General features: G+C 40.5%; 1 protein-coding gene across 4 annotated transcripts in view; it reads left to right on the top strand.

Annotated features, from left to right (window-relative positions):
* CUBN (cubilin) overlaps positions 1-25,810 on the top strand; it is a 196,380-nt gene that overhangs the window by 120,866 nt on the left and 49,704 nt on the right. For all 4 annotated transcript variants that reach the window (XM_067562300.1, XM_067562301.1, XM_067562299.1 and 1 more), the window contains 14 exons: positions 1,403-1,608; positions 3,504-3,685; positions 5,458-5,650; positions 6,729-6,926; positions 7,247-7,393; positions 8,506-8,696; positions 8,989-9,172; positions 11,837-12,011; positions 14,013-14,191; positions 16,648-16,857; positions 17,162-17,302; positions 22,122-22,303; positions 23,612-23,783; positions 24,828-25,034. In XM_067562300.1, coding sequence (XP_067418401.1) covers positions 1,403-1,608; positions 3,504-3,685; positions 5,458-5,650; positions 6,729-6,926; positions 7,247-7,393; positions 8,506-8,696; positions 8,989-9,172; positions 11,837-12,011; positions 14,013-14,191; positions 16,648-16,857; positions 17,162-17,302; positions 22,122-22,303; positions 23,612-23,783; positions 24,828-25,034 — 2,567 coding nt within the window. The remainder of the gene's footprint in view (positions 1-1,402; positions 1,609-3,503; positions 3,686-5,457; positions 5,651-6,728; positions 6,927-7,246; positions 7,394-8,505; positions 8,697-8,988; positions 9,173-11,836; positions 12,012-14,012; positions 14,192-16,647; positions 16,858-17,161; positions 17,303-22,121; positions 22,304-23,611; positions 23,784-24,827; positions 25,035-25,810) is intronic.

Raw genomic sequence — 25,810 nt, 5'->3', positions numbered from 1 at the left:
GCCATCTGCTGCCCTTGCTGTCTTGCTGGTCTTGTTAACTGCTTATATGTAAACTGAGGTAAACACACATTCCTTTTTTAGGACAGGCCTGTTTAACAACTTTTGCCTAGGCAGGGCTGTCTGGTTTTGAACATATGCTAATAACATCATATGGGGGAATTCAATACTTTACATATAATGTTGCTACATGCATTTCAGTATGATATTATTGACCAGCAAGTTATTAGTTTTCAAATGATACCTTACAAGGCACATTTTCTACAAAGATTATTACAATAGTGTGTAGGATGTGAATACAGGGGTGCTTTCGGTCACAGCCTTTCAGGTCCTTGAAGTCTGTAATGGATCCTCTGCTTATGAGCCCTCCTCTACACATAGAGCTCAGCAAATAACTTGGTCACTCAATTCTAATCTTACATCCTCCAGAGCAGTGGTTTTCAACCTTTTTTCATTTGCGGATCTCTCAAAAATTTCAAATGGAGGTGCGGACCCCTTTGGAAATCTTGACATAGTTTGCGGACCCCCGGGGATATGCAATCACAGGTTGAAAACCAGTGCTTCAGAGGATCCCTATCATTGACATACACTGTATACTGGGGCACGTATGATGGGAAAGCCTTAGAGTTCATCTTACCTCATGCTCAGCAGACAAAAGACAGAAAGTGATAAAAATATTCAAAGTTAGATGGATTATGGAAAACGGAGAGAATGGAGAGGGGCTCTGGCATATTTGAAGCCATGAAGGAAGAAAAAGTTGAGAAGGTAAGGAGGAGAGGAGATAAGATTTCATGTTGGATAAACTTCAAGTAAGCATATGGCCTTTTGAAATTGCTTCATCATCAGAGAGTGCACTGGAAATCTGCATGTAGATGTACGTGGGCACAGGTTGATAAATACTGACATAAGTATAGTTTTAAGTTTCATATGTTTCATTATTCTAGCCATCCTATGTGAGTTTAAACATAACCTCAACACTGTACAAAACATCGACTATATATAATATAGTAGTATATAATATAATATATATAATATGGGCATGTCAAAAACCTTGCACTTCTTTTGAGAACCAAAAATCTGTTTAAGAAATGAAAACTTAGCTATGCAAACTAAAGCTTTGTAATCAGATATATGGGGGTGAGGAAGGAATTTTTGTACTGTGTGCAACATTGCAAAATTGATTAGATGTATTGGTTTATGGAAGGGTTTGCTTGCTTGCTTGCTTGCTTGCTTATTTGGGGGTATTTTTGCTTCTTCTTTAGTATTAGTATTGTCCATTGCTGGTGGGAAGAATATCAGATTATAGTTGGATGAATGGGCTGATCTAGTATGGCAAATTCTGCAGTGTGTTTCTATAGTACATGCACAATAATCTTAATGTTTCTGCTTTCTGCAACTGAAACAGATCGTTCCAGCTGGAACATAGTGAAGATTGCAACAAGGATTATCTGGAGATTCGCAAAGGGAGTGACATGGGTGAGCTGGTGGGACGATTCTGTGGAAACTCCTTACCTTCGAATTACACATCCATCATTGGACACATCCTATGGGTCAAATTTGTCTCTGATGGCTCAGACAGTGCTGTTGGCTTTAGGGCCACATTTGCTCACTGTAAGTAAATATTATTTCATTGAAAAATAAATTACCATTTTGCAGAGCACTTCCAATAGTAAGGAAAAAAGGTATATTTAAAAATAAAGGATGATATCCTGGAAAAACTCTCACGGATTTCAATGGGGGCAGGATTTCACCCAAGATAATTTAAAATTAATGTACATAAAATGTTATTTAATACCTGCCTTGTCTCTAACATGACTGGACAGAGTTTTTGTATGCCTGATTACATTTTAGATAAGTATATTCTGAACACCAGAATTAGAAATAAAATTATAGAGAGGCAGCATGACCTATTGGATGGAACACAGGACTGGAACCCAGGACACCTAGTCTTTATTCCTGGTTCTGCCCCTGGCCTGCTGGCTGACCTGGGCAAGTCACTTTGTTTCCCTGTGCCTCAGTTTCTCCATCTATAAAATGGGAATAATGACCTCCTTTGTAATGTGTTTTGTGTTTTACTGTTAAAAAGAGCTAATTTATTATTATTGTTATACCATTTAAAAAAAAAGTACTAGCCAGAATAGATATTATTATTTACTTTAGTTTGATCATATCATCCTTGTGTGGGCAGAAATTTTTTCAGATTATACAAACTGTGACTATGTTCTCTTTTTCAGTCACCATTTTCTAAATACAATTCTCACTAGATAAAATTGTTCTCAGATTATCAAAGCAATAGTACTGTTTTGTCAGGAACTGGGCACAGGCTACTTGCAGGAATAATTTAGGGTAACCCAAGGCATTGACTGCATCCTGGAGTAAGAACTGTCTGACCCCGATATCATTGTTACTATTAAATCTTGAGAAATCAATGTGTGTGCAGTGTTCGTGTTCAAAATACCAAGCTTTTCTTATTAGTCAATAGCCATAATAGGAAATTAGCCCTTTATTCTCAACTTTCCATTAGGTTTATAATGTATCATAAAGGGCACAAATGTATAGAAATGTTCATTCTCCTGTCTGACCCTTGGAACCTCTGATTTGGGAGCTAAACAACATAACCAGTGCAGCAGAATTAGGACAGAAGAAAAGCAGATGCTGTCACTTCATAGATACAAAGGCCAGAAGGAACCATTATGATCATCTGGTCTAACTTGCTGCATAAGAGGCCATTGAATTTTACCCAACAGTTCCTGCACTGAGCCCAATAACTCCTTGTTGAGCTAGGGCATGTATTTTAAAAAGACATCCAATCTTGATCTAAAGACTGGTAAGTGATGGAGAATTTACCACATCCCTTGGTAAACTTTTGCAATTCCAACACACATTACTAGGTATGTAGAAGGTTGTCCCTCATCTGTGCACAGTATGTGTGCAGTACAGTAGGTCTCTCACTTCCTACCTTCATTACATTTTACAGTACACTGCCACGTTACCTATGTCCAGCATAGTTTTTCTGATTTTGCAACTTTAGTGCTCTTATAATTTTTAATGGTCTGTGGAGGCACAAAGTGGTATTTCCAAGGGGTCATAGCCCAGTCAAATTAAAACCATTATGACCAGTACACCCACAGGCACTTTTCCTCATTAAAGACCATTTCCTGCTTACTCTCTCCCCCTCCGCCCAGGAGCAGGTGGGCAAGGAGGGGTAAGGAATGCACAAAGCCTTGGTTGCATTTCCCCTACATGCTGGTCAGCACAGCTGAGTAATTTTCTGTAGACTATAATCCCTCCAGAGTCAGGAAGTAATTGTGACAGGGCTATGTATCCTGGGGTTGCCTGTGACACAGAGCTGTGCCTTAAAGCTCACTCTAGCTCTAAATAAATGCAATTATACAGCTTAATGAAGCTTTTTTTTTTCAAATTTTGACCCTGTTGCAAAGTTTACTCTTTAAAAATAAACTATTATGAGAAACATTATCATTGGTAGTCTCCTTGTTGTTTTTCAGTATATGGAAACGATATTGTAGGAACCAGTGGACAAATTGCTTCTCCACTGTGGCCCAGAAACTATCCTCACAACTCCAATTACCAGTGGAAGATAAGTGTCAATGCGTCTCATGTTATCCATGGTCGGATCCTGCAGATGGACATTGAAGATCATTACAATTGCTATTACGACAAATTAAAGGTGAGGTCACTTTTTATAAATTGTGATAGAAATAATGAATAAAGCAGGCTAAGTGAGGAGTGAGAAGACTTTTCAAAGGCCCACATTAGGCCGTTTGCTTTCCTGCATTCCTTTTGAATAATTACTTGTTCTAGATAATGTTAATGCATGTTTGCTCACTAATAGGAAATACCAGATATCACCCAACTGGGCATTTAAAATGCTTTATAGGCTGACAAAAATAAGTTAATAAAGGCACAATATAAAATTTTCAAATTTAGGAGCTTCAGATATTCTGAGTTCCAATTGCAGACAGTAGGAATTGTATTTATCTACTCAACATCTCCAATACCTAATTATAGGCACCTGATCCTGGAAACATCTACACATGCATTTAATTTTACACATGTGCGTAAGGATTTGCAGTAGCCTAGCCTTAATTTGAAAAAAACGTTGGCCACAGAAAATGGGAAGGTTGATATGATAGGGCTAGATTGTGCCTTTTGGCAAAGTCTTGAACAAGCTGCACCATTTCTTGCCTGTTTCTTCTTTGCTCTGGAGGATTAATAATTTGTTGCTGGCCTAGACCAGCAGCAAGTTACAACATCACCTGCTCAGCTGAACTGGCCAGTTTGTATTTCCCCTCACTTCTCTGCATGGTTTTGTGTCCAAGTATACTTTCAGGCTATCAGGGCCAAATTCATCCCTGATGTGATTCCAATGAGGTCTGAATTTAGTTTTCATACTTAAAAATGGCATGAAACACAGTGCAAACTAAAGCCTAGTAACAGCAGTAACAGACTAGCATGAAACCTGTTTATCATTTCTCTGCTTTGATTCTCCCTCTAAACTTACATTAGTATGACTCTTTTTAGACTTTGTTTTTCTACCAGTTGATCCAATGATTGGCCTTTGATTTAATCCCCTTCTATAACCAGACATTTACAAGTAGTTCACTAACACGCACATGTTATTTCTCTTCCTTCCATCTTGTCTCATATTTTAACATGCTGGATTTTTTTTTCTTTCTGTCCATTGAGCTTAACAAGTTCCTCATGTTTAAATCATTGAGCTAGATCTTCAGCATGTGTAAATCAGCATGGCTCCATTGGCTTCAAGCTATGGTGACTTATGCCCACTCAGGATCTGATCCGTAATTGAACATTTTGAATCTTCTTTCCAGGTTTCTCTCTCTTGTGTTTATGTGGGGGTCACGAAGTTGGTTCTGAATGCTAGTAAAACAAAAGCATCTTGAACACATTGAGATTTTTGGCTTACAAAGTGTTAATTCAAATATTTATGTGGATCTAAAGAAATTGCTTGAAGAATGCATTTTATTATTCTTTCCTCAGCAAAGAACAGCGATACACCAGTGGCCTTTTCCAGTTAATGTCCTGAAAGAACAGTCTGTAAGGGGCAATGAGTTGAGTTTGATGGCTTCAGTACTGATCCTTCCGGTGGGAAAGCACCATATGTCGTGGGTGAAGCAGAAGGGCTTTTGCCAATATTTTTGATTATCTAGAATGGAATTAGGCTGAAGCTTCAATTCTGTCTCATTTATTTGGAAATGGGATTATCTTCCTCAAGAGTCCAGTTCACAGCGGTGTAGCACCAAAACTTTGCAGTGACATTGCCTACACTTCATTGGTTTCATTTGCACTATTGCCAGCCTTAACTAGTCCTAAAGGCGCAAAATTAAAACAATAACAATGGTAACAGTTATGCTGGTTATGGCGGGGGGGAGTGGGACAGAAAAACATCACTGCTGTTCCGTTCTCTCTTTCTCCTTATAGATTTACGATGGGCCCAGCACTCATTTTCGTCTTATCTCAGCATACTGTGGCACTGCTCCTTCGTCTTTCATCTCCTCTGGCAGTTCTATCACAGTCCAATTCCAGTCTGATTCTTCTGTGAATGGAAAGGGCTTTCTTTTGGACTGGTATGCAATGGAAGCTTCTCCAGCCACTAGATACACCATTGCTAGAGGTTTGTCTCTGAAAAGGACACTATTGGTTAGTTTGTTAAGAGTGATAAACTGGCGAGGCACTAAATCCTGTTCCAATTAAAGGGTGCATGGTGATGGAGGCGAGACCTGTATTATCACTGTTATTGATCATTATTATTTTTGTTGATTTGTATTGTTGTTCCACTCTCAAATACAGTGTTTTACATTGTTTTAAAAGTGAAGCTCCATATTTGTTGGAGGAGTTAAGGATTCTCAAGCCCTTTCTGGCATTTGAGGAGGGCCAAATATTTTGCATGCCTACATGGAAAAGTATTTTCCGTTTAATAACATTCTTGGAGGATTTGTCACTTGCATGAGGAAAATGACTAACAAGCTCATGGAATACTGTTTAGAAGCCCTGATATTCAACCCCACACAGATCTTTAGGGATGTACAGGACATATTTAATCCAAAATGTCCTATAAGCAAAAGAAAAAGAGTTCAGCATGAATATATATCTCTTGTGTGAGATAAACACCTTCTGCAAGAAATGGGACCGTGAATCTATTTATCGTATCTGAGCAAGTTAAACGAGACAAAGTTAAGATTAACTTGGGCTCCTGATTTGGTTCCTATTTTCAAACCAACATATGTGAATTCTGAACTGGAAGAGGTAGGCAGACTAATTTAGCACTAGGTGTGTCTTGTTTACTCTAGCTACTTCTAATGACTAGCACTTCTCTAGCATGGTTTTGTGTGTGTGTGTGTAAACTCACTTTCTGGTATAAAGCCAGTGTTAATCTGATTTATTTTATGTTTTCTCTTGTTTTGTTGAGTCCTATCATAGATCTTTCTACTAGTAAGTTAGAGCCAGATCACTGCCACACAGGGGAGAAAAGGGGAGTAAGTTCTCTTGGCTCCAGATGTGGGGCACAGTCAGGGATTCCCTGTTCATTGCCAGGCAAGTGCTTGTAGGAGTACCTTAACATAGTATTGACATGTAGCACCATTGTATCCACACTGCTTTCAGTGAGGGACTGTCAAATTAGATTATAGAGAAGAAAAACTTTTAATTTTATAAAAGAAGATTTTTAAAATTTATTTCTTTTTGCACGGCAGGTGTGTGTGGTGGTATTGCCATGACTGGAGAAACACCTTCGTTCCTCTTCTCGCCAGGCTGGCCCAGGAACTACAGAAATTTTGCTGACTGTACCTGGATTATCAGAGCTCCAGAATCCACTGTGGAGTTCAACATCCTGGCCCTAGACATAGAATCTCATAGTTCATGCAACTACGACAAACTTGTCATCAGAGATGGTGAGAAATCTTGGTACCATTTGACAGTGTGAAACACAAAGAGCCCCAGTTTATAAAATATCCTTGTCTATTGTGTGTGTACTTAAAATTAATAAATACATCTGTAAAATCAAATTTTGCTTTAATTTATCAGTCACATGAGCCTGTTCCAAAATCAGTATTCTTCTTCTGTGCTGAAGCTGTGTGCAGGCTAATATCAAGCCAAGCAACACAGGATGGTGAAGGTCTAGAAAAGTGTGTGAACAACTTTGACTGAAACACTGTTAGCAAATTAAGACTTCTGCTATTTTTAATGTTGACATGTCCTCTTTTGATCTTAGGAGACAATAACCTTGCCCCAGTACTGGCCACCATATGCGGTCGAGACATTCCTGAGCCAATAAGATCTACTGGAGAGGCCTTGTTCATTCAGTTCACTACAGATGCAAGTGTCACTGGTGCTGGGTTTAATGCTTCTTATCACAAAAGTAAGTCCCACTCCCTCCCCCCAAATTTATCTTTAATCTGCCTTGCCACTGAAAACTGTATAAGGAAGGAAGTAGTTATAGCCTACATTTTTAGCATAGCTGCCTGCCACAGCTGTCGGCAATCTATCCAAGTAATTGCATGAAGCATCTGTTCACGTATTCCAAAACCACATTTTCTTAAGTTCCTTACACTACTAAGGTAAACTTTGTCCTTTGTCCAGAGTTCTACTATTACGAAGCAGTACTCAGCTATATCACTATTCTGAAATACAAAAATTATAGCCTGCAAAATGTACAGTGTATGAAGAAATGTTACAACAGTTCTTATGTGGTTAAGAATTGCATAATATACTCAGAAATGTGAAAGTTGATGCTAGCTCAAGAACCAAATGCAATTGTTGAGAGATGGGGAAGTGGGGAATGAAAGAGAAGGGAACCTCCAACTTGGAGATGCAAATAAATGAATCAAATCGCAAACACAAAATAGACACAGGCCCAGATCCTTGGACCCTTGTAAGTCCCTGAAAGACAAAGATGTCTGAAGGCAGCAGTTGAGGATTGTCCTGCTGCCTGCTCCTAGTGAGCAGTTCTGAAATCCCCTCCCCCACTTCCACCCTCCACACACACACAGAGTGGTGTAGAGTGCATTCCAGAATGGGCAGAGGCAGGGAGGGGCATGTCAGGGTCTTGAGTGGACAGCCTTGAGGCAGCTCCAACTTACAACCTGTGCTGAGGGCCAGGATTGGTGCTAGGAGGAATGCATGAGGAAAGGTGGCGTAAAGACACCTATGCCTCCCCTCCTCACATGCACCAAGCACAGTGCACTATTCATTGGTCTGCCATACTAAAAAGCCAGATTTCAGCTCCAGATTGTTTGTTGTGTGTCAGCATACAACCTGGACAATCTACTAGCAGACTTGCATGTGGCCTGGAACTGGGCAGACTATTCAGGATGTGCACTAATGCACATCCCACACAGTTGTTCAGATTCTTGCCTCAGTGTTTGGCTTAACAATCGCATCAATTTTGAAGATGTTTTTATAATACTTTGCATAATTATTTGAATAAATTAAGATGACTTTTTCTTCCTCATCTCCTTTCCCTTCTTTCAGGTTGTGGTGGCTATTTGCATGCAGACAGGGAAGTGATCACATCCCCCAGCTATCCTCAGGCCTATGCACCCAATCTCAATTGTTCCTGGCATGTATTGGTTACCAGTGGATTCATTGTGGCTGTCCATTTTGAACAACCATTCCAAGTCCAAAGTGAGGATGCTTCCTGCAGCCATGGGGACTATGTGGAGGTGAGGGGATCAGCTCTAGGTGTTGTCACTTGGTTTCCAGAAACTGGCCCATAAACTAGGGCTTCTCTATGTTATGGTATTATTAGTAACAACAGGAAAGTGAAAAAAATCATTTAGAGTTGTCTTGCTGTTTTTCAAAGCTTTACTTAGAGATGCAGATTTACTGGTACAGTAAATTAAAGGGAGAAACGCTTTTTTCAAGATTTATGTTTGGGTTTGTTCTTGTATCGGCTAGAGCATTCCTTAAGGTTTATAGCTGTGTGCTTGAACAATTTTAACAATTTCCTTCTAGCTTAAAAATGGATTGGATGACTCTGCCCCACCTTTGGGGACCAGTGGAAGGAATGGGCGGTTTTGTGGTAGCAGCTCTTTTTCTACCATGTACACGACAGACAATCAGCTGTTCGTCCACTTCATTTCTGACAGCAGTAATGCAGGCCAAGGGTTCAAACTGAAGTATGAGGCTAAGAGTCTGGGTGAGTGTCAAAATCAAACCCAAGTTCTGAAAATTCAAGAAAAAAACGCAGAATTTGTTCTTTCTAATGCATGATTTTTATAATAAATGACTTAACCTGGAGAGAAAGGATGGGTGAGGTAATATCTTTTATTAGACCAATTTCTGTTGGTGAGAGATACAAGCTTTCAAGCCACACAGAGCTCTTCTTCGGGTCTGAAAAAAGATACTCCCAGCCTCACAGCAGAATGCAAGGCGGAACAGATTGTTTAGCATAAATGTAAGGGACGTAGCTCACATAGTGTAAGGGAGCATTCATGGTAGAGTGGCCCGTTAACACTTCTGCAGTCATAGGCCAAGAGGAGGGCGTGAGTGGATTCCAGTTGTTGTAATAAACCATAAATCCAGGGCTTCTGTTCAGTCCATGATTTTTAGTGTCTAGACGAATAATTAATTTAAGCTCCTTATGCTAAACAATCTGTTCCACCTTGCGTTGTGCTGTGATGCTGGGAGCACCTTTCCCAGAGCTGATGAAGAACTCTGTGTGACTCGAAAGCTTGTCTCTCTCACCAATAGTTGGTTCAATAAAAGATATCACCTCATCCACCTTCTCTCTCTAATATCCTGGGACCAACACAGCTACAACTACACTTACCGTGGAGAGACTGTAATCTGGTAAAACAAACCAGTATCTGCAAAAATGACTTCTCTGTAAATGATTTGAAATGCACACTGCACAAGTGTTCCACACGTTTGTAACGGACCAGGGTGTAGGCAGTCTGGCCTAGCAGTCACAGCGGGGCTGGAATCCACATGTCAATGAGGGTAGTCAGTGATCAGAGGTTGAAGGAATTGCTAGAGCTGGCTTCAGTAAATAAGAGTTGGGTCAAAGTCAGGCTGGGGTTGGAAACCGGAGATCAGAGGTAGTACCAGGCTTGAATTGGGAGGCAGGAATCATGGCCAGAGATAGGCCGGAGCCAGAGATCAGAGGTAGGACCAGACTAGAGTCAGAAGGCAAAAGTCAGGGTCAGAGTCAGGCTGGGATCAGAGGCCTGAGGTCAGGAGATAAGATGAGGTCTAGAATCACAGCAGACTCAAAGTCTTTGTTTTTGCCCAGACAACTTCCTGGGGCACCCTTCAGGATTAAATAGAGTGGTTGGCCAATCAGAGGGCTGCAGGGTAGTTACTTTGGTGCCCTTGATCAGTACTGCCTATTCTCCACAGTGCTCCCTGGCTGTGGGTCTGCAGGGCCTCCTGGTGGCACTGTGGGATCATCAGCTTGGAGGATGTGGGTTTTAGTCCCTACATCCTTACAATATGTTAATAAGACACTTTTCATTAGTAGTATCTCTAATTTCCCTGGCTGTTGGGCTGAAGCTATTTCTCTCCTGCATCTGGGGAAGTTGGACACAGGTTACGGGGAGACTTCAACAGTTAATACAGGGAAGGAAGGCAACTTAGAAACAAGAACCTGCTTGCCTCCGCATACTGCAAATACTGAGTTGCAGCAGGAATGAGTTTAACCTAGTGCATTGGCAGAAACGATAACATTCCACAAAAGTTTCCTCCTCAGCTGAGAAAATAACATCCCCTGCAGGAACTGGCATTTTTGAAAGAATGAAGAGGTGGCAGGCCACATCCTCAGCTGGCATAAATCAGGGGCCTGGCATCTTCAGCTGTTCCCAAAGTATTTCAGGCGAACACATGTCTCTTAGGACATTTGCAGCTCTCATTTAAATAATGTTGATTAAACACAGCTCAGGTAACCTACTATCTCTCTCTGTCTCTTTCGCACATTTGTAACTCCTCTTTTTCTTCCTACTCCTTCCATTAGAAATGCTATGTATAGTAAGAGCTATTGATATAGATACTGTATATATTTCTAGCACTTCACTTTAGAGACTTGGATTGACTCACTGTATCCATTAGCATTACTAAATATATTTTAATCAGAAAGCTGCTAGCTGCTAAATAAAGGTATCTTAGTATGGCAAAGAACCTGAACAAGTACTTGAGTTTGCCTTAAATGTCATTTCTCATTTGATTTAATATCATCTTGACTTTTACATTTCAGGGTTTTTTGGAAAGGGAAAGTGAGAATGTTTCACGAAAGATCCAATCCTTAACTTCAGTTTTCTAAATGTTAGGAATTCTTCAAGAATAAAGTATAAAGTTTTCCTCCTTATGCTTACCTGAGGTTAGGAGCACCGTGGGAGGAGAGTGTCAGTCAGTGCAGTTGTCGGGATTGTTGTATTAATTTTGATAGGATAAATGGGCCTTTGGTTATCAAGGAGTCCAGAAAATCTAGGTTTAACTGGCTAGAATATCATTCAACACAAAAATGAGAGTGTGTTTGTGTGGTAAATGTAATCCATTGAAAATAAATTGTGACTGAGTATATGGATGATTTACTTGTTTTGTATGCAGTGTAGTTGTAGCGATGTTGGTCCCAGGATATTAGAGAGGCAAGATGGGTGAGGTGATACCTTCTATTGGACCAACTTCCACTGGTGAGAGAGGCAAGCTATTGAGCTACACAGAGCTTTTCTTCTACAGCCCAAACTTGAAGAAGAGCTCTGTATAGCGCAAAAGCTTGTCTCCCTCACCAATAGAAGTTGGTCCTTATTTGTTTTGAACACCTCACATGTTTTCTTTAACATGTTGTTCTTAAACTTCTCTTTCCAAGCTTGTGGAGGGAATATTTATATCAGTGATTCCAGTCCCAGTGGATATGTATCTTCCCCCAACTATCCAAACAACTATCCACAGCATGCTGACTGTGTCTGGATCATAACAGCGCCTAATGGAGGGGCAGTGGAGCTGCAGTTTGAAGATCAGTTTTACATTGAACCTTCACCCAAGTATATATCTACATTTATTTTGCATACATTTACTGAGGCACTCCATTTTCATTTTTCTTTCTGTATTACCATATCAGTATGTTCCCTAGTTCCCCAGTAGTATATACTCCAAAATTTACAACTAGGATGCTTTGGAAACTTTTGAGAGAGATGTCTGGAACCTTTACATTGCCAGTACTTCCCTGGCCTTTTTAATATTTGATAACGATTAAAAAAAAAAACAACAGGGATGGAGGAAGCTCATATGGCAGGGGGATCTCTTCTGTAAATTCTATGCCCTCTGCTCCCTTCCTACTCAGATTTGTGGCCAGTGGGCACCGACTGATTCACCACAGCTATAAAACGCTCACATTCCCTGCTTCCACAGCACACTTGGGGGTTTGTACTGTGTCCTCTCATTTGGTCTGTGCTCTCTGTATGCCGTGCATTCAGCAGACATATAACTCCATATCCCCGTTTGCTAAGCAGTTGAAGTCCACTGACTTCAATGGAGTTACACCAATTGACACTGTAACAGTTCCATACAACTGAACCTGTTTTCTCCCTCAATGGTCCAGGAAGATTCATTGTCAGGGTTCCAGCTCCCCAGCCATCACTTGGGCAGAGACATGCGTCTCCCTCACTTCTGAGTGGGGTATTTCCAGGATGCACAATTCCATGCTTACACCATGAATTCCCCAGCAAGGCAGATTGCCTTAGCAGGCTTGCTTTGCCTTCCTTTCACAGAGGCTATAAACAGCGTAATTGCCCACAGTTATATCACAGCTATTTCTAAACAAGCAAATTTATTCTTAAGGTAAAAGCATTACAGAGAAAAACATTAATCACAATAAAAGAACTTACATGGATTCTAAAAGGCTTACAGAAATCACCCCAACTCCAACAAGGGTTCTGGCAGGTGAACAGTCCTTCAAACCACACCAGGGGGTTTTCCTGCAATTACAGGTTCATAACCACTTTGGCTCAGAACAAGTACACCTTGAATATGTGATTTTTTTCCTTTATATGGTTTGGGTTTTGATCCTTAGAGACTGTGACTAGGTAATGAATCAGGCAATGGTTTTCTCCTCCAGGAGTAGCTTCAAAAGGTTGGGTCCAGAGGTGGGGAATTTACATTTCCTAGGAAACTTGCTTAACTTTAAAAGTTCACATTGCTTCAAATAGTCCTTTGAAACTCACAGCACTTCCCAGCCAGGGTTTACATCAGTCAGGTCTCCTCCCTAGAGACGTTACATACAGTCCCACAAAAGTTGTATTTTTAATACAATGAGCTCCTAAAATACTTAAACATAATTCAGTCAGGCTTACATTAATTCAGGAAGGTTTGTCCAGGGTATTGCAGGAATCTGCCATATCTGCCCATAATAGTGCTAGGTTCTGAAAAGCTGGTGCAGGTAGGTGGATTCCACAAATACCCCTAGCCACCTGTGTCCCCTTTCCACGATAGCGGTTTGAACCTCCTAGGTGATGTATAAGCTGCTTCACACCGCTATCAGCTATCACTCCATAAACGAAGCTGTCTTGTATTTTAAAGATGTTTTTGTCTCTTATTGGGGCCCACTTATTTGGATTGATGAACCCCTATAGATAGCTTTGATCAGTCCCACTGCAGTTATTTAATTCGATAGTCACTGAAGATCTTTAATAGGGAACGTGTTTTTAAAAGAATCATTTAAAGGGTAAATATTTAAAAATTCTGCACATTAAACAGTGAAATTATTTAAAGCCTTTTTATTACCGTTAATAGCCATGTCAGATTATCAGGTTGTAAACAGAGCTTGGTGTGGTATTGTGACCCATTTAGGCATTTCTGGCACTATCATTGATTCAAGCCATATCGTCATCTGTGAACTTGTCTGGCTCTGTCGCTATGCCTTTTTCCTACTCACACTGGCTCTGGACAAGTGTACAATTTTGTTGCTTGAAGGTTTCAGGTACTTGCTGATATGTTGTAAATCAATTGTTGCTGCAAATTAAACAGAAAAGTTCCTCCTATTTTAGTTGTGCCTCCAGTTACCTTGAGTTACGTGATGGGGCTGACTCCAGTGCACCAGTGCTTGGCAAGCTGTGTGGAAGTTCTCTGCCAGGCATACAAAGGTCTTCAGGAGCTGTCATGTACATGAGGTTTAGGTCTGACAACAGTGCCACACATACTGGATTCAATGTCAAGTATTCAAGAGGTAATGCCAGCAGTTATTCAATTTATTGCGTTTTCACTGATCTTAGGCCAAAAAAGGAACAGAAAAGATATAGGACCCAAGTCCTGTAGTTTTTAATTCAATAAGGATTGGGCCCTAAATTATTCAAAATAGATTGATTGACAGAAACTTTTGTCTCTTTCCATTATTCTGTTCCATAGATTCATGTAATCAGAGTCATCATATCAATTAATGCTAATATATTATTCCCCTAATGATAGGTAGGAATGATAGCAGAACATGAAAGTCCTAGTAGAATTGCTGCAGTGGAAGCCGGATTAGGCAGTTTGATAAATCTAATTATCAAATTGCAGTAATCTAAGGGACATCACCAAAAGGGCCAAATACACCAAGGAGTAAGTGGCTGGAGCACCCATGGCCCAGATGCCCATGATATAAACAGTGATGTATGATAAATTACATGCCAGGTGCGCCTTGGTCAGAAAATGGCTGCAAATGAGTTTAGATGATAACTTCTAAACTCGATTAGGTATTCAGCATTCAAATAGAGTGTAATTTATATGACAAAGGGATTGAAGAGGTATGTGTGGCAAGAATAGCAACTAACAGCAGGAGGTTGTGAATTAAAAGGGGGGGGGGGTGCCCTGATGTCAGTGTTATAACTGATTAACAGTGCTGGGAGACAAACAAAGAGGTAGCAAAAGCAAAGGAGCCCTGTTAATCTCAGCATACGGTTGAGTGGTGGAAAGGGGATGGGGTGAGAAATCAATATTTGCCAGCCAGAAAATGAAATGATTTGTTAAGAAACCATTTTTATTTTCTAGCTGCTAAGGCAGAGTTAGTAACAAGCAACAAAGAGTTAAGAGTAAAACAAAGCCCGTAGGTCAGATTCAACAGTAACATAAAACGATGTCAGTTTTCAATGATGTCACTAACCTTCAGAGAAAAGTGTTTGCTTACTGTATTGTTCTCTTTTGGGAGTATTCAAAACTAGGACTTTGGGACTGTTTCTTCTTCATATTTCTTGGTAGCAAAGAACTGGAATTTGTTTTAAGCAAGATTTTATTGATTATGTTTTCATCTCAAATATAAAAAACAAATAAAACATACAAATATATAACTTTTGGGGAGTGGAGTTTGGGCCCACTCTATGAAAATATTGCCAGCATCTATTAAGATAGAATTTATATCTGGTCAAAAAGAGTCCCAACATCTCAACTACCTGTTAATCATATTGGAATAAGTCATTTGTTTAGAGCCAACAATATTATGACCAGTGTACAGGACACAAAGAGAAATACAGCCATTGCCTCAAAAAGTCTATAATGTAACTGGCAGACATACAGGATGCACTGGGAAATCCAATAGGTTCCACTGGGAATAATTTATTATTTGTTCTTAGCATTAATGTTATTATGAACTTACATTTTCTGGTTCTCACAGAAGAAGTGAAATTTCAGGAGAGACATGGGAGAAAAGAGGGTGATGGCTTTGTGAAATGGGAAATCATGCCGTACATAACAGCAGCACAGAGAAAGGCATGGAAATGAGAATCAAAAGCAGTAGGAAACAAACGGGAAACACATAATTCTGCTTTTACACTGAAGGCAGGCCTACACTACCACTTAAGTCAATCTAACTTTCGTCGCTCAAGGCTGTGAAAAAGACAGTCCACTGAGCAATGCAAGTTACAGTGACCTAAGCACTGTCCACACTGTTGCTACGTCAGAGGGAGACGCTCTCCTGCCAATATAGCTTCTGCCTCTCAGAGAGGTGAAGTAATTATGCCAATAGGAGAGTACTTTCCCCCTGGCATAGAGCATCTTCACCAGGTGCGCAATAGCAGTGAAGCTGCATCGGTGCAACTCTGCCGATGTAGAGCTTCTAAAGTATATCTGCCCTGAGACAAATAAGACAAAACCAACAAATAGACTATGTTTATTACTACCCAGTTAAATCTAGAGAGGAATCTGACTCATGCTCCAAATCCAAATGATCACCCAAACCTTAAAAATCTGGATCCAATTTTAGCAAATAACAGTTATCTTTATAGTGGTCCAACACAAAATCCAAGATGCAAATGCCCGCAGGCTTTGAGATGTTTGAAATCTGGATCCAAAATACCTGATTTTCATTTACATTGCCAGAGTGGAAAGGAACTTCAATGTAAATGAGACTCAAGCCCAGATCTGTAACTTGAGTTTATCTCTGGTTGAGATTAGATCAGTGCGAGGTAAGAAAAAGAGAAAATGAACAACATCCTCAGTAGGTGTAAGTATTTGTGGAAGGAAAACAAACCAGAACTGGTGGAATTACGAGGATAGAGTAGGATAGTTAGAATCTGGGGACAATCCCCACTATAATTGTGCACAAACTACTTGGCAATGTGTCATTAAAAAGTCTTGTGGAGGTAGCTCAATTCCATGAGATGCTATTCTGTGGACAAAGGATCACTAGGAATGTTGTTCTCTTTCCAGTTCCATGTGGTGGAACAGTGACAGGACAAAATGGTGTCATCGAAAGCATAGGATTTCCTGAGCTTCACTATCAAGACAATTTGTTGTGTGAATGGTTTCTCCATGGACCTACAGGCCATTACCTCACCATTAGCCTAGAAGGACTGGATGTTCAGGACTCCCCTGAGTGTGCAAATGATTTTGTGGAGATCCGCGAGTTCAATGCTTCCGGTTAGTACACTGTTTCAGTGATTCTCCTCCCCGCCCTCATACCAGCAGCAAGCCTCAAAGGAGATTACTAAAAACATTTGCTATTGAATAAACTACATGTGCCTGGCTTATTTCTAATGTATCTTAGTTATTGAAGTAAAGCAAAGCAAATAAAAATCCTTCCAGTTGTTTCCCAAGATTGTTTTATTTCTTTAAGCCTACCTAATGGTCTAAACTCAATGGTGCTACTTTAATAGAAATTTGAATAAAAATCATCCTGATCATTTTGCTATAAAACTCATCTATCTGTCTTTGATTTGCCTAGGGAATTTATTGGGCAGATACTGTGGTACCACTATCCCTGATTCAGTGGACACCTCTGACAGTTTTGCTTATGTCAAGTTCATCACTGATGGATCTATCAACGCCCCAGGATTCAGACTGCGCTTTGATGCTAGTATTGAAGGTTAGATTTGTAAAGTTGCAATTTACCATAAGCAAGGCAGCATACACAGCTATCTACGTTTTCCAATGTTGTCAGAGTACAATTGTTTTGGTTTGTTTTTTTTTCAAATAATTTATTCTTACAGCCATGTATATTTGCCCTTTAAATCTGACTCAGGTATAGTTGTAGCTCTCTGATCCTTGGCTGCTCTGCCCAGGTGAAAGTTAGAGCAACAGACAGCCTGTGCTATCTTCGACCATGGTAGGCCGTGCAACTCCACCAGTACAACTCCATTCCATATCTCTTCCTGCCCGCTTCCCACCCCAGTAATGCCCCTGACATGCCCTTCCCCTTACACTGGGAATGGGGGCAGTGTTGCTAATTCTCATGATTGTATCATGAGTCTCACAATATTTCACGTTGATCATAAAGAGCCAGTTCCAGTTCTTACATAATTAAGTGAGTTTCTTAAAAAATGAAACTTTCTAGCCCCCATGCTTGAAGTGAAAATCTCATGCTTGCAGGTTCAAAATCCAAAATACGGATAAAAAGAGCACCGTTTTCATAAATGTCATCATTTTTAAGTTAATCGCCTGAGTTTTGGGGGCTTGGCTCATGGTTTTGTATGCTTAGAGCTGCTTTTGCCAGCTGTTCACTGGCAGAGAGTTCGCCTGCGCAGGGGAGATTCTCCACCAGCTATCTCCAGACAGTTTAATGCCACTTTGCTCCACTTAGATAGCACCGAATGGATTTAGCAGACAAGAAAATCTGCTCCAGAGAGTTTAAGTGACTTTCCCAAGAGTGACAAATCTAGGATGAGTATTCAAAAGTTACTGGCTTCAACACCAATGCTCAGGAAACTGGGTTCGGCTGCCTCTTATGGAAATGATCTTTGTCTTTTTCTCTCCCATTGCTTCTTCATCTTCCCTAGCACCAGCTTCCTGTCTGTCCCTTCACAGTCTGGCCACCATTTGAGAGAGAGCCTCCTCTGCAACATGTCATCTGAAACAGGCTCCCTGCACCCTTTTACATTCCTCTTCTTCCCATGGCACATCTCAGCTGACAACATCCTTTCTCCCTGGCCTGTGCTTCTGAAGTAAAAGTTGAAAGAGTGGGAAACTAACCCTGCTGTTATATTGTTTAACTCCCAGGGTTAAGGGATGTAGTCGTATGGCAGAAAACATATAAAATACAGTTGTATCATCAAAAAACTGTTCATATTAAACTACACCTCTCCATAAAAGAAAAGGGGGCATGGAGGCTGGTGGGCTGTTTCATCAGCAAGGGAAAAAAACAAATTTCCTACCCAAGTCATTTGTAAGGCTCTTTTCTCAGGACCCAATTTATTGTTTATAAAAAGGATGTAAACACTACAAAATAAAACAATTCAACTGAAAAATGCTGCTCACAGTCCTCAGAGGCTTTTCCTCAGACAGCCAGGGGGCAAGAGAACACTCACACCCTTCCCTTATGATCTGGACCTAGCTTCCTGTTCTGCATGCACCTTGCCCCATCCTGCGATCCCTTTCCAGACTGCTGCTTTATCCTGTCACAGTGAGCTAATCAGATCTCTTGACACTATAGGCAATGAGAGAGGGTTCAGGAAGGCAATCATCTGGCATGAGCATTTAAGGGAAACAAATATTAATTCTTGGATTGACATTAGTTACTATGGTCAATTATCATTCATATTTTAACAAATATTTAGTGGCTCATTTGAGTGGATCTACCAGAAATATTAAGTTCCAGAGGAGTAGCCATGTTAGTCTGTATACAGCAAAAACAACGAGAGTCCCATAGCACTTTAAAGACTAACAAATTTAATTTCTGCAGGCATAAGCTTTCATGGGCTGCAACCCACTTCGTCAGACGCAAGAAATAGAAATCAGATAGGGGGTATATATATACATCCAAGGGTAAGGAACAACAATGGGGAGGGGAGGTGTTAGCAAAGTCCATTCAGTTGGAGTAGATGAGGCCTATTCACAACCATTGATTAGAAGGCGAGAATGTGTGAACAGTGACAATTACTTCTTGTAATGAGAGAACCATTCCAAATCCCTATTCGGACCCAGTTTGATTGTGTCAAGTTTGCATGTGAGTTCCAGCTCTGCAGTTTCTTGCTGAAGTCTGTTTTTGAAGTTTTTTTGTAGAAGTATGGCAACTTTCAAGTCAGCTACTGAGTGTCCTGGGAGATTGACGTGTTCGCCGACTGGTTTATGGATGTTACCATTTTTTATGTCTGATTTGTGTCCATTTATTCTTTTGCGTAGTGAGAGTCCGGTTTGGCCAATGTACATAGCAGAGGGGCATTGCTGGCACATGACAATTCTGCGGTGACCTGGAATCCTACTTTCACCGTCTCCGACTCAAGGAATATTTCCACCACACCACTGAACAACACACTTAACCACATATATCTTCCTACCAACTCTACAAGATGAAGAATTCTGCGTGGACTCCTCCTGACGGTCGAAACAACAGACTAGACTTTTACATAGACTGTTTCCGCCAATGTGCACAAGCTAAGATTGTAGACAAACAACATCGCTTGCCCCATAACCTCAGCCATGCAGAACGCAATGCAGATCCTTAATGATGAGAGATTTTAGCTGGGGGCTGTAGGTGATGGCCAGTGATGTTCTGTTGTTTTCTTTGTTGGGTCTGTCCTGTAGTAGGTGACTTCTGGGTACCCGTCTGGCTCTGTTAATTTGTTTCTTCACCTCTCCAGGTGGGTATTGTAGTTTTAAGAATGTTTTATGGAGATCCTGTAGGTGTTTGTCTCTGTCTGAGGGATTGGAGCAAATCCAGTTGTATCTTAAGGCTTGGCTGTAGACAATGGATCGTGTAATGTGTCCAGGGTGGAAGCTGGAGGCATGAAGATATGTATTGCGGTCAGTTGGTTTTCAGTATAGGGTGATATTAATGTGACCATCCTTTATTTTTATTGTAGTGTCCAGGAAATGGATTTCTTGTGTGGACTGGTCCAGGCTTAGGTTGATGGTGGGGTGGAAATTATTGAAATCCCGGTGGAATTCTTCGAGGGACTCTTTCCCGTGGGTCCAGATGATGAAAATGGCATCAATGTAGCATAGATAAAGAAGAGGTGCTTGGGGACGAGTTTTGAGGAAGTGGTGTTCTAGGTCAGCCATAAAAATGTTAGCATACTGTGGGGCCATGCGGGTGCCCATAGCTGTGCCACTGACTTGAAAGTATAGATTGCCTCCAAATCTGAAGTAGTTGTGGGTCAGGACAAAGTCACAAAGTTCAGCTACCAGGTGTTCCATAACAACATCAGGGAAAATGTTCCTGATGGCTTGTAGTCCACCTTTGTGTGGAATGTTGGTGTAGAGAGCTTCTACATCCATAGTGGCTAGGATGGTGTTTTCTGGGAGATCACCGATGGATTGTAGTTTTCTCAGGAAGTCAGTGGTATCACGAAGATAGCTAGGAGTGCTGGTGATGTAGTGCCTGAGGAGAGAGTCCACATAGCCTGACAGTCCTGCCGTGAGAGTGCCAATGCCTGAGATGATGGGGAGTCCAGGATTCCCAGGTTTATGGATCTTGGGTAGCAGATAGAATAACCCTGGTCAGGGTTCAGGGGGTGTGTCTGTGCAGATTTGTTCCTGTGTTTCTTTAGGAAGTTTCTTAAGTAGATGTTGTAGTTTCTTTTGGTATTCCACAATTGGATCAGACGGTAGTGGCTTGTAGAATGTGGTGTTGGAGAGTTGTCTGGCAGCCTCCTGTTCGTAATCCGACCTATTCATGATGACTACAGCACCTCCTTTGTCTGCCTCTTTGATTATAATGTCAGAGTTGTTATTGAGGCTGTGGATGGCGTTGCATTCTGTATGGCTGAGGTTATGGGGCAAACCATGTTGCTTGTCTACAATCTCAGCTTGTGCACGTTGGCGGAAACAGTCTATGTAAAAGTCTAGTCTGTTGTTTCGACCGTCAGGAGGAGTCCACGCAGAATTCTTCTTCTTGTAGAGTTGGTAGGAAGATATATGTGGTTAAGTGTGTTGTTCAGTGGTGTGGTGGAAATATTCCTTGAGTCGGAGACGGTGAAAGTAGGATTCCAGGTCACCGCAGAATTGTCATGTGCCAGCAATGCCCCTCTGCCATGTACATTGGCCAAACCAGACTCTCACTACGCAAAAGAATAAATGGACACAAATCAGACATAAAAAATGGTAACATCCATAAACCAGTCGGCGAACACGTCAATCTCCCAGGACACTCTGTAGCTGACTTGAAAGTTGCCATACTTCTACAAAAAAACTTCAAAATCAGACTTCAGCAAGAAACTGCAGAGCTGGAACTCAAATGGAAACTTGACACAATCAAACTGGGTCCGAATAGGGATTTGGAATGGTTCTCTCATTACAAGAAGTAATTGTCACTGTTCACACATTCTCGCCTTCTAATCAATGGTTGTGAATAGGCCTCATCTACTCCAACTGAATGGACTTTGCTAACACCTACCCTCCCATTGTTGTTCCTTACCCTTGGATGTATATATATACCCCCTATCTGATTTCTGTTTCTTGCATCTGATGAAGTGGGTTGCAGCCCATGAAAGCTTATGCCTGCAGAAATTAAATTTGTTAGTCTTTAAAGTGCTACAGGACTCTCGTTGTTTTTTAAGAAATATTAAGTTTCTCTAGCCATTGGGACCAACACACGGAAGGTTATAGCAATACAAATCACAATTTCAAGCAGTCAAGAGCCCTTTTTCTTATATCAGTACCATAGTTTTGCTTTAATCCTTTACCTCCAGCAAGTATTTTGTACACACTGATATTCTATAAGAGCTTTCCTAACATTTGTTATGTTCCAGAGTGTGGTGGTGATCTTAATGCGCCAGTTGGGACATTTACTTCTCCCAACTATCCCAACCTATACCCACACAATCGAGTGTGTGAATGGAGGATCACAGTCCCAGAAGGACGTCGGATCACACTAACCGTTAATGATATGAAAACTGAAGCCTACCGGTGGTGCAGCTTAGATTACGTGGCTGTAAGTGTAATGAATGAATACAGGAAAGTGCATTCAAATGCTTTCATTTACTTACATGGTATTAGCAGGGTGGTACTGTTGAAATTATGTTTATATTTGTACATGTTTCTAAGACACATTATAACCCACCCCCAAAAAAGGGGAGTGGCAACCGAGGAAGAAAGAAATTAACTCTCTAAGGTACAGATTCAGAAAGGTACTTAAGGTCATGTGTAACTATAAGCTTGTGAATAGTCCCATGGAAGCCAACGGAACTACTCGTGTGCAGTTATTCATGTACTTAAGTGTTTGCAGGATCAGAGCCTTATTTACTAGATTAAACAAAATGTGATGAAATGCTGAGTAAATTCAGAAACCACACTAACGTATTTAAGCCTGAAACAGAATCTGATTTTTATTTATAGTTTTACAGCACCCACAAATCCACCTGTACTTCACAATACAGATAAACATGGTCCCTGCAGAAAAGTTCCCTAAAGCTGGTGAAGAATGTGCTATCCAGTGTGTTGAGGAGGGACAAAGCCAAGACTGTTCACCCGTTCCCTGCCCACTTGTGTGATAGGGCCGGTAGCAGCTCTCTTCCCCATCATGTGGCTATTCTCCACCATCTTACTCCCCTGCTTTAGACAAGTTGTCCCTCTATCAGCTAATGAAGTAATGAACTTTGAAATAATAGCCTTTGTGCATCCCCGTCTGTCAATAATTCTCCATTTCATTCCAAATCTCACTTGAAAAGGTGTTTTCTCCCTCTCCCGTACCTGAAATTACAGTAGAAGGAGAGGGAGATTAACTCCTCAGCTGTATTATTTCACACCCAGTATCTTGGGATGCACTTTACATGAAAGAAGCCATACAAAAAAAAAAACCCCAAAAAACCCCAAAAAACAGCTGTATCATCAGAAACTAAATGTTAGAGTTGATCACAAGTTTTCCTTATAAATAATTTTGAATTGGCTTTTTGACAAAACTGATATTTTTCACCAAAAAAATCCCTTTTCATTGAAAATTTCCAGTGTTTTGTTTAAAAAAAATCTTGGATTTTTGCTTTTTGACAAAGCATCAAAAACATTCATAGAAATTTTTGAGAGAAAACAAAAAATTCCATCACCCTCATATTCCATCACCCTCATGTTCACATTCACTGACCCACTACAGTCAATGCAAGTTTGTTCCATAGACTTCACTAGGTTTTGGACCAAATCTTTATGGAAGGATTTCAGTGAGTCTTGTGCTAAACACGTGAAGCACTTTTAAACTCTGAAGAAGATGTTTTGTTTGAGCTTCTAAGAATGCATTTTTAACCAACAGGTTTACAATGGCCTCAGACAGAATTCTCCCAGACTAGCCAAATTCTGTGGTGATGTAAATCCAGGCACTCAAGTGAAATCCTCAGGAAATACAATGAAAGTAATTTTGGTCACTGATATCTCTGTTTCAGCTAGAGGCTTCAGTGTTTCCTATTCTTCTAGTGAAGATGCAGGTAATGCAGATTTTTAAATTAACCTCATATGAAGTGGCTTTGGCAAGTCATTTTGTTAACTAGTGTATGGCAAAAAGCATTGGACAAATATGACAACTGTAATGAATACCCCTTTTTTGTGTGTGTGTGAGTCCCATATCTTGAAAATGGCTGAGCTGAATTGCCTCAAATTTAGCAATCACACATCTTTCATGAGTAGAAAGGACTTTTGATTTGGATTTTTGGGGTTGTGGGTAAGTGCGCACACGTGTAAATCAAGCTTAACATGGAAAGGGCAGCTTTAACTATGGTGTATGCAGTGTTTTGCAATGAGAACCACATGCACATCTCTTGCTTCTGAGGATGGGCTAAATTGTGATTTTTGCAGCTGCTCCTCTCCCGGAGGTATTGTGACACAGAGTCAGAATGCCTCATGTGCTTCCCTGTTGCACAGGAGGTATGGTAATTTAGTGCACCTCTTGCAAGGGTGCAGCTAACTTTCTGCTGTGAGCCCAGCTAGCTTCATTGGCTAATATATGGAGGGGAGAATGGAGTTAACATTCCACCCACTCTTGCACCCAAGAGATGGGGCAGCTGGCAGAGCATTGTCTGTTAGGTCCTCAGGCCTTTGAAACATGCTTCCACAACAGCATGAATGAGTTAATCTTCAGGATATGCTGTAAGGTCCATCTTCTCTTTCTCGTCCATAAGGAGTTGGGTGATAGGTAAGGCTGGGTAGTGGTAGGGATTGTGTCAGGAGGTTAATTAATTTTTGTTTTATTTATTTTGTTGCTCAGATATTTGATTTGATCTTTGGGTAACTGCTGGATCTGTTTTTTTACACATGTTTTTAAATGGTTGTCAAGAGCACCCAGCATGTTGGGCAGACTCTCTCTTGTTGCAGAGTAGTAGTGTTTTCATAAAGAAGGAAATGAAGCTGGACCTAATTCTGTTCTCAGTAACACCACTGTTGGTATCAATGTGCGGAAGTAAACGAAAGCAAGATTTGTCCTGGTGCATCAAAATTATTATTATTTTCATACAAGCAGTGTCTTGGTTCTGCAGTTTGTGGTGGGACCCTCATGGAAGCTGATGGAGGGAATTTCACTTCTCCGGGTTATGACGGTGTCAGTAATTACACAAACAACTTGAACTGTGAGTGGACCATCAAGAATCCATACCACTACAATTCATCTACTTACATCTCCTATGTGGATTTCCACTTGGAACATCACCAAGACTGTCAGTTTGATTACCTAGAATTACGAGTAGGTACGTATTGTCAATTGGAACAGAAGAATGAATTAAACCTATTAATACATCAGTTGCTTTAGTGGCAACTGCGTGATGTTAAGTGCACTGTATGACAATTCTCCAAAATTTAAAAGTTGTTTGATATAGCATTATATGACAAAATATCATCTGAATACTATAAAGGCAGAGATATTGTCGGATTAAGGCACTATATCTGTGTATGTTTGAAAGTATTTTATAAGTTATCTGCAGGAACAAACAACTAGAACATATGCCTTCCTTTGAAAGCATAGGACTTGCTTCAACACTGGCCTATCTCAGTTATGTTCATGTAACTCTACCAACATCAATGGAGTTAAACCATTATAAAACTGGAGGAATGCAGCTTGATATGCAATTGCTTAATACATTAACACACTGTGTATTTGGAAGTTCCTCTCTGCATGCCTTTAGTATCTTACATTGCAAGTTACTGTCCATGCCTCTTTCTTTTAAACTTAATAATGGATCAAATAAAGTTAGCTGCAGTATGAAAGCACCAGATGTCTTCCGCCTTCACAGGCCATATCAGTGACCCTCAGAGAGAAGGACTCTGATTTACAAGAAAAATATTTTTAAGAGGTGGGGGAATTGAAAGTAGATATATGTTACATCTTCATTGTTTTGAGTAACAGCACCAGGATGCATAGGTGTAAATTGTCCTTTCTCCTTAATCCTAGAAATGAAATTCTGGTCTGAGACATAGACTATTGAATAGAAAGTAAAGAAAGAGAAATACTAAAGTAAATCTCTAT

This window comes from Emydura macquarii, unplaced genomic scaffold (genome assembly GCF_026122565.2).
Source record: "Emydura macquarii macquarii isolate MOO-44397 ecotype Brisbane River unplaced genomic scaffold, CSIRO-AGI_Emac_v2 contig_2422, whole genome shotgun sequence".
In the NCBI taxonomy this organism is placed as follows: Eukaryota; Metazoa; Chordata; order Testudines; family Chelidae; genus Emydura; species Emydura macquarii.
The sequence above is the reverse complement of the archived record's forward strand: the minus strand, read 5'-3'. Positions and strand labels throughout refer to the sequence as shown.